Here is a 9060-nt window from a genome sequence, read left to right on the forward strand (position 1 = left end):
CTCTGCCACTGAAGTACATCATTTGTTTGTCTGTTTTTTATATTTTTATTTTCTATTTTCATTTTAAATAGAGACAGGGTCTCACTATGTCACCCAGGCTGGTCTCAAACTCCTGGTCTCAAGTGATCCTCCTGCCTCGGCCTTGAAGTACATCATTTGTAAATGTGGTGGTTGGTTCCATTAAAGTGAGGTGCCTGCCTTGCTCTGGTTGGCAGCCCAGGGCCTAGTGCTGGACCTGGCTCGTGGGGGTGAGGTGCTCAGTACTACCCAATACCACACTACAATGAATGAACAAATGTCAAATAAAACATCCATTTGTTTTCAGTAAGTCCTTTTCCCAGCCCTGTCCTGGAGAGCCTTTCTGTGGGTGCCCTAGTGCACAGGTCTGTTGTGTGAACATCGTACACTCATGCTTGCATACGAAGGCGTGCCCCAGGTGGGTGGTGGGTGGCTCCTCCTTCTGGGCTACGTGAGCCCAGGGTGTGGAAGTGTGTGGAAGTGCAGGGATAAGGGTGGGGGCTTTGGGAACTGGGAAACCCCAGGGCTAGGCCATGAATGGGTGTCAGACCCGAAGAGCAGGTTGGGCTGCAAGCTGTCCTTCAGCCCCCATTCTTCCTTCTTTCTTAACCAAGGTTACCAGAGGCCACACACATAGGTCTGGGCTCTGAAGAGGACCAGATACATAAAGGAGAACCCAAGGAAGCCTTAGGCTCAGGTCTCTGCCTGAAGGTAGGCTGGGGAGGCGGAGAGGGATAGAGGGAAGAATCCCCTGGACACCGGCGCCTCAGGGAGGCCCAGGGGTAAGGTAGGAAGACTTAGGCCCGGGATTTTGTTCTGGCTCATCCACTTCCTAACTGAATCAACCTGCACAAGTCATTTCACCCTTCTGAGCATCAGTTTCTTCATCTGTAAAATGGGCCTAACAAGCAGCCCAGCCTGGGAGGTGGTTAGTGAGGTCACTGGGTGTCACTGGCGCTTGGGAACCTGCAGAGGGCAGTACTAGCGGCAGTGCCCGCGGGGATGGAGGCAGGGAGGGGGGGGCGATGGCGGGACGGGTGGCGCCGGAGTGCCAGCCGTGCGCCTGCTCCGGGGCACTGGGCCCCTCTCGCTGACCCCCTCGTCCCAGGACCCCGCAGGCCCGAGTGTCTGAGCTCGTCCTCTTTCGCGCCCGCTGCCAGGTGCCAGGGCCGTGCAGGCGGGCGGAGGTGGGCAGGAAGCGCCACGCCGAGGAGCCGGGGACTCTGGGAGCTGGCGGGAGACGCCGGCGTCCGCCCAGCCGACCCCTCCGGGCCGCGGCCGACGGCTCCCGGAACTGGGCAGCCGCGGGTAAAGGCCTAGCGGGCTTGATCGCCCCTGCGGCCCTGGCTGGGAGACGGCGCTGAGCGTGGGGGCAGGGCGGGCCGGTGGAGGAGGTTGTGCAAGGGCCGCGGGGAGATCCCGGCCGGGAACGAGAGGGACGGAGCTGGGCGCTGAATGGCGGGCTTTCTGGCAAGTCTCCCCTTGGGTTCCCGAGGCCACCCGAAAGCAGGAGAGCTGTTTGGAACCCAGTTTGGTGGAGGAGCTCTGGACCTGTGGGAACCCCGCCCCTGTAGGTTTCCTGCAGTGCCCCCTCCTTTTCTCACTGCCCTGGAGACCTGGGTGATCACCAGAGAACTGCCCTCAGCCCCGCAAGTCCCGTCTTGACTCAGTGGCCCTAGATCCGACGTTAACCCGGAACCTAGGCTTTCTCAGGCTTCCGGAGCCCTCTCTTAACCCTTCCCCAGCCCCTGGAACGGGCCAGCACCCAGCCAGCTTCTCCGCTGGTTGGCCCTGCTAAGGCAGGTGGCCCAATGCAGCCAGTTCTCCTTAAGCGTGCCCTGCCCAAGAAGCCCTGATCTCAGTGGAGGAGACCAGGTGCCAGATAGGGGCACATTCCATTTAAGTGAGTTCAGAGGCCTCAGAAAAGACTTCCCAGGGACGGAGACTTTTGAGCAGGATCTTAAAAGATTGGTTGGGGCCCGAGTGGTGGCTCGCACCTGCAGTCCCTGCACTTTGGGATGCCAAGGCGGGCAGATCACTTGAGCCCAGGAGTTGGAGACAACCCTGGGCAACAATAGTGAAAACCCCGTCTCTACAAAAACAAAAACCAAAAATTAGCCAGGTGTGGTGGCACACCACTGTAGTCCTAGCTACTCAGGAGGCTGAAGCAGGAGGATGGCTTGAGCCCAGGAGGTAGAGGTTGCTGTGAGCTGAGATCACACCACTGCACTCCAGCCTGGGCAACAGAGCGAGAGACCCTGTCTCAGAAAAAAAAAAAAAAAAAAAGATTGGTTGGGACTCTAACAGAGGAGAAAGGTCATTCCAAACTGAGAAGAGTGTATGAACAAATTTAGGACAGCAAGAGCAAGAATCCGGTGAGCCTGGGGAATAAGGTACAGGCTGGGACAAACTCAGAAAAATAGCTTGTGGGAGCCCGGTGTTTGGACTCTATAAGTAACCTCGGACTTTCAGGAGGTGCTTGGTGGCGGGGGTGAGGGATTAGAATGGGATGAGACTGAAGGCAGAAAGGCTGGTGAGGAGATCGGGTCCAATAAATGCTGGTCGGGGCAGCAACTGGCTGTCAAAGCAGTGGGGAGGAATTGCTAGGACTCTTCACACTGCCTGAAGGAGCAGGAGAAGAAAGATTTGAAGACAGAGGTCAGGTTTCTAGTGTAAGGCGTGGGTGGGAAGATTTGCAGCAAGGTAAATGACAAGAGGAGGGGAATGATGAGTTCAGTTTTACATGGGAGAAGTTTGAAGCAGTGGCCGGTTGTCCATCTGGAGATGTCAAGCGAGAAGTTCATTCATTTATTTATTATTTATGTCAACCTCAAAGGCTGCTTACATAAAAGTCACAGAGAACATAAAATGATAAAGCCATTAAAACTGAGCTAAAAGGATCTGATATCTGCAGAAGAAAGGCAGAGCAGGGTGGATAATTATTACTGGAAAATCTAGGCACAGAAAAGCCACTGAAAATGAACACAGGACTCCTATCTGAGCTTGCTGGCGGCCAAGAAGGAAAAAGGACACCTAAATAAAGCAGTTTCCCAGGGTGGAACTCAGGGAAAGGTGTTCGTGAAGCTTCAGGGGACAGGCAAGACGTGGTAGGAAGGCCGGGTGTGATGGCTCATGCTTGTAATCCCAGCACTTTGCAAGGCCAAAGCAGGCAGATTATCTGAGGTCAGAAGTTCGAGACCAGCTTAACCAACATGGTAAACCTCGTCTCTACTAAAAATACAAAAATTAGCCCAGTGTGGTGGTGGGCGCCTGTAATCCCAGCTACTTGGGAGGCTGAGGCAGGAGAATCGCTTGAGCCTGGGAGGCATAGGCTTCAATGAGCTACAGTCATGCCTGGGCAACAGAGGGGCACTTCATCTCAAAAAAAAAAAAAAAAAAAAAAAAGGTGGTAAGAGATAAAATGGGATCCCTCAAGCTGGAGTTTGGGAGAGGGACGAGAGCTGAAAGCCAGGCCAGGGCTTCAGCAGGGCCAACATTTGAGGAAGGGCTGATCCTCTCCTGGGAGGAAGGTCCCTCCTTGGCTGGAATGGGGTTAGGGGTGCAGGGGAGGAGTGGTGGCAGTGATCCATTCGTACCATTCTTCTTGTAGGAGAGAAGTCGGTCCTAGGCCCCCCAGGCTCTGACCTTCTCTCCCAGGATGAGGTGGGGCCACCATTTGCCCAGGGCCTCTTGGGGCTCTGGTTTTAGAAGAGCACTCCAGCGACCAGGTGAGCAGGAAGCAGGGGTTTCTGTTTTTACCTCTTTCTTGCTTTCCAGGGTCCACATGATGCCTCCAAGACAGCAGGGATCCAGACACCAGGTGCACTAGTCTCAGCTCTGTGGTTCTCTAGCTGTTGACCTTGAGCATGTTGCCTCACCTTCCTCAGCTGCCTTTTTCCCATCCTAAAATAAGGGAGTTGGACTTGGCCAGGTGCAGTGTCTCATGCCTGTAATCCTAGCACTTTGGGAGGCCAAGGCAGGAGGATCACAAGATCAGGAGTTTGAGACCAGCCTGGCAACATGGTGAAACCCTGTCTCTACTAAAACTACAAAAAAAAGTTAGCCAGGCGTAGTGGTGCACACCTGTAATCCCAGCTAACTGGGAGGCTGAGGCAGGAGAATCATTTGAACCTGGGAGGCAGAAGTTGCAGTGAGCTGCGATCGCGCCATTGCATTCCAGCCTGGACAATAGAGTAAGGCTCCGTCTCAAAAAAAAAAAAAAAAAAAAGGGAGTTGGAATAGATCGTCTCTGAGAGTCTCTTGTAGCTACATAAGTCTAGGAACTTGTCTGATTTTACTTTACATACAACAGAGATTTACTGAGTGCCTGCCGTACCGCAGACCTGGTGTTAAGTTCTAAGTAAATATTTGTGAACAAAAACAGACATAAGGGGGAAAAAAATTTTTAAAACACCCAAATGTGATCCCTCTCATGGAGGAGAGAATGAATGTTAATGGAATAATCACACAATGAAATATAAAATTGCAAAATAACTGCTGCAAAGGGTCAGTACATGCTGCTATGAGAGCAAATACTGGGGGGTTTGATGTAGACATGGGTTCTGTGTATTGGATGGGGTCTGCAGATGCTATTTCTTCCTTCTCTCTGTAGATGAACGTATCCCCTTCCTGATCCACTGGAGTTGGCCCCTTCAAGGGAGGCATTCTCTTGGGCCCCCTAGGTGAGGCCTGGGTGTCATACCTTAGGACTAATCTGGGCACAACAGAGCAGACTGGGAAGGGTCAGGACTTGGGGCTAGCTTGATCTCTTGGGGACCTTGGGAAGGGGCTTTGTCCTTTGGGGGTGGGAGGATACAGTGGCAGCTCCAAGGCCTGAGAGGAAGTTGGCTTAGATCATCTGTGGTAGAAGGCATAGTAGTCAGTGGAGGGAGGACCCTGTGGGAAGTGGGTGGAGCCTTGCATGGCCAGCCTGAGTTCCAGGCGGACAGTCAGCAGTGGGGTCTGGAGGGCTAGGGCTAAGGCCTCAACACCTGGGAAGGGTGTGAGAGTCAGACAAGCCTCTAAACTTGGGGGTCCAGTGTGGGGCCTGTATCTCAGGAAACCAGAAGTCTAGCAGTGCAGACAGGCTTGGACCCAGAGCCTGTGAAGGGGCTGATCCAAGATCCAAGTCCCAGCTCATCCCCTCTCCTTGTTCCCAGGGCCTTTATACGCCGCCACGGAAGCTCGGCAGACAGCACTCCCCCATCCGGGAGGCATGGACGGCTGTTCCCCAGCGCCTTTGCAACTGGTAAAGAGACTGGCTGGGACCCTGGTCAGGGGATGTGGTGGGGAGACGGGGCTGGAAGGAGAAGCAGGGTGAGGGAGGCATAGAGGATCCACTGCCATCTTCCATCGGTGGTCCCTCCTCCTCTCTCTCCCTCCCTCCCATCCGTCTATGTATCCCTTCCTGCGATACTCTTGCATTGCACACTTACATGTACAAAGCACTAGGAGAGCCATACCATCCCTATGCTCAACAAAGTTGGGTCAAGCAGGTTAAGACGGCGCATAGGTCACTGTGAAACCAGTTGGTCCAGGCTCAGCATTACTTGTCCAGTGGCTCCCCACTTTCTGACACAGGAGTTCCAGACTTTCTGGACAGTCTATATTTTCTCAGGGAGTCTTGTGTGCCCACCATTGTGGGCCCCAGCATCTATGCCTTGATGTCCCAGCCTGACCTCACCGCCGCCCTGATTGGCCCTAAGCTATATCTCCAGGCCCCTTTCTCTGACCCATTTCCCTTGTCTTCCCACTCAGAAGCTATACAGCGGCACCGCCGGAACCTGGCTGAGTGGTTCAGCCGGCTGCCCAGGGAGGAGCGCCAGTTTGGCCCGACCTTTGCCCTAGACACAGTCCACGTTGACCCTGTGATCCGTGAGAGTACCCCTGATGAGCTACTTCGCCCACCCGCGGAGCTGGCCCTGGAGCATCAGCCACCCCAGGCCGGGCTCCCTCCACTGGCCCTGTCTCAGCTCTTTAACCCGGATGCCTGTGGGCGCCGGGTGCAGACAGTGGTGCTGTATGGAACAGTGGGCACAGGCAAGAGCACGCTGGTGCGCAAGATGGTTCTGGACTGGTGTTACGGGCGGCTGCCGGCCTTTGAGCTGCTCATCCCCTTCTCCTGTGAGGACCTGTCATCCCTGGGCCCTGCCCCAGCCTCCTTGTGCCAACTTGTGGCCCAGCGCTACACGCCCCTGAAGGAGGTTCTACCCCTGATGGCTGCTGCTGGGTCCCACCTCCTCTTTGTGCTCCATGGCTTAGAGCGTCTCAACCTCGACTTCCGGCTGGCAGGCACGGGACTTTGTAGTGACCCGGAGGAACCGCAGGAACCAGCTGCTATCATCGTCAACCTGCTGCGTAAATACATGCTGCCTGAGGTGGGTGGCCCTTTACCCCAGGCTATCACTGCTGCCCCTTGACTCGCCCCCTAGGTCCTGGGTTACTTTAACTCCTGGTGCCTTCACTTCCCAGTAGTGCGACCCTGAGCAAGTCAGTAACTTCCCCAGGCTTCTGTTCCTTTCTTCTTGAGTTGCTCTGATCAAATGGGATACTGCACATAATATTAGCACAGCGGCCTGGATCACAGCAGGTGTTCAGTAATTGCTAGTTATAACTGTTATCCTCATCAATGTCTTCATCCTTGGACACTCAGTCTTCAGGGGTCCCCTGGGAATAGAGGCAGTCAGCAGGACACTAAGGTCTTTCTTAACTCCCAACCATGCTCTTCCCAGGCCAGCATTCTGGTGACCACTCGGCCCTCTGCCATTGGCCGTATCCCCAGCAAGTACGTGGGCCGCTATGGTGAGATCTGTGGTTTCTCTGATACCAACCTGCAGAAGCTCTACTTCCAGCTCCGCCTCAACCAGCCGGACTGCGGGTATGCCGCTGGGGGTTCAGGTATCTCCGCCACACCAGCTCAGCGTGACAACCTGGTGCAGATGCTCTCCCGGAACCTGGAGGGGCACCACCAGATCGCCGCTGCCTGCTTCCTGCCATCCTATTGCTGGCTTGTTTGTGCCACCTTGCACTTCCTGCATGCCCCCACACCTGCTGGGCAGACCCTTACAAGCATCTATACCAGCTTCCTGCGCCTCAACTTCAGTGGGGAAACCCTGGACAGCACTGACCCCTCCAATTTGTCCCTGATGGCCTATGCAGCCCGAACCATGGGCAAGTTGGCCTATGAGGGGGTGTCCTCCCGCAAGACCTACTTCTCTGAAGAGGATGTCTGTGGCTGCCTGGAGGCTGGCATCAAGACGGAGGAGGAGTTTCAGCTGCTGCACATCTTCCGCCGGGATGCCTTGAGGTTTTTCCTGGCCCCATGTGTGGAGCCGGGGCGCGCGGGCACCTTCGTGTTCACCGTGCCCGCCATGCAGGAATACCTGGCTGCCCTCTACATTGTGCTGGGTTTGCGCAAGACGACCCTGCAAAAGGTGGGCAAGGAAGTGGCTGAGCTCGTGGGCCGTGTGGGGGAGGACGTCAGCCTGGTACTGGGCATCATGGCCAAGCTGCTGCCTCTGCGGGCTCTGCCTCTGCTCTTCAACCTGATCAAGGTAATATCCCTGAGACCCCCCACCTGCCTTGCCTCCCCAGCACCCCAAGCTGCCCATGCCCCCACATGGTTCCCTGTTCACCCCTTGCTCCTCTCCCAGCAGGAAACTGCTGCTTCCTACACAGGTATGAATCTTCTCCCTGCATCTGGTTTCAGCTCTAGGCATTTTGGCTTTTAGTGGGATTGCGGAGAGAGAAGCCATAAGGCTGGGGAAGGCTTGGTGGCTGGGGAGGGGAATCTGGAGACGTGGGGACTTTAATAACAATGCTACATGGATTCCCAAAAATGGTTTCCTTTTTGTGTCTTTCCTCCTAGGAGGCAGGCCTATCCTCTGCTTTGCAGGTCCAGAAACTCGATTGTGTCTGTTCCTCCAGAGGTGATTAGGCTCTGAGAGTGATGACTCATCTTAACTAGATCACCAGAGATGGGTTTATAAAGCAGATGCCATTTTATTCATGTATACTAGGAAGATAAATGGCATTGGTAATTGGCTTAGGGGAGTCATCCTGAGGGCAGGTCCACTCCAGAAACCAAATTACAGACCTGAGGACTGTACTGTGAGTGGCACAGCTGAGCAAGGTCTTTGAGGGCTGGAAGGAGCCACTCTGTGTGATGTGTGCCAGGCGCGTTGTCAGTGTTCATCCTTTTGTTTTTCACGTCACTCCTGGAAAGGAAATACTATTATGATCCCTTTTATAGATGAATAAACTGAGGCTCAGAGAGGTAAAGTAACTTGTCCAAGATCACTCAAATAGTAAGTTTAAAAAGCTGGGATAGGAGCCCAGGGCTTTGTGATTCTGAATCCTGTGCTCTTTCTGCCAAACTATACTGGTGCATTGTGGTTATTTCTGTCAAGCTGTGGGGCCTTGCTAGGTAACCTTTGTTTTCTCTAGGAATGTTTCAGCAACTGATTTTGAGGAGGCAGAGTGCTGGTTAGTGCTGGCAGAATTTCAACACTTTTAAAAATTTAAATGTATTTTTATTTTTATTTTGTGAGACAGAGTCTTACTCTGTTGCCCAGGCCTAGAGTGCAGTGGTGCAATCATAGCTCACTGCAGCTTCGACCTCTTGGGCTCAAGCAATCCGCCCACCTCAACTTCACTGAGTAGCTGGGACCTCAGGCATGTGCCACCATCCCCAGCTAATTTTTAAAATTTTAATTTCGTAGCCAGGTGCAGTGGCTCACGCCTGTAATCCCAGCACTTTGGGAGGCGAGGCAGGTGGATCACCTGAGGTCAGGAGTTTGAGACCAACCTGGTCAACATGGTTAGCCAAGTGTAGTGCCGGGTGCCTGTAATCCCAGCTACTTGGGAGGCTGAGACGGGAGAACTGCTTGAGCCTGGGAGGTGGAGGTTGCAGTGAGCCAAGATTGTGCCACTGCACTCCAGCCTGAGCGACAGAGTGAGACTCCCTCTCAAAAATAAAAATAAAAATAAATAAAATTAAATTAAATTAAAAAATAAAAAATTTTTAATTTTGTAGAGATGGGG

General features: G+C 53.8%; 1 protein-coding gene across 4 annotated transcripts in view; it reads left to right on the top strand.

Annotated features, from left to right (window-relative positions):
* The first annotated feature begins 1007 nt into the window (after positions 1-1007).
* The window catches only part of NLRX1 (NLR family member X1), a 21527-nt gene continuing 13474 nt past the window's right edge, over positions 1008-9060 (top strand). Inside the window, exons 1-6 of one of the 4 annotated variants that reach the window (XM_032167689.1) lie at positions 1008-1588; positions 3629-3746; positions 4631-4700; positions 5178-5266; positions 5776-6395; positions 6750-7571. In XM_032167689.1, the coding sequence (XP_032023580.1) occupies positions 3677-3746; positions 4631-4700; positions 5178-5266; positions 5776-6395; positions 6750-7571 (1671 nt within the window). In that variant the 5' untranslated portion in view covers positions 1008-1588; positions 3629-3676. The remainder of the gene's footprint in view (positions 1589-3628; positions 3747-4630; positions 4701-5177; positions 5267-5775; positions 6396-6749; positions 7572-9060) is intronic. The other 3 variants (XM_058446889.1, XM_032167688.2, XM_058446890.1) reach the window with 3 other exon arrangements.

The sequence above is a fragment of the Hylobates moloch genome, unplaced genomic scaffold (assembly GCF_009828535.3).
Source record: "Hylobates moloch isolate HMO894 unplaced genomic scaffold, HMol_V3 SCAFFOLD_11, whole genome shotgun sequence".
NCBI lineage: Eukaryota > Metazoa > Chordata > Mammalia > Primates > Hylobatidae > Hylobates > Hylobates moloch.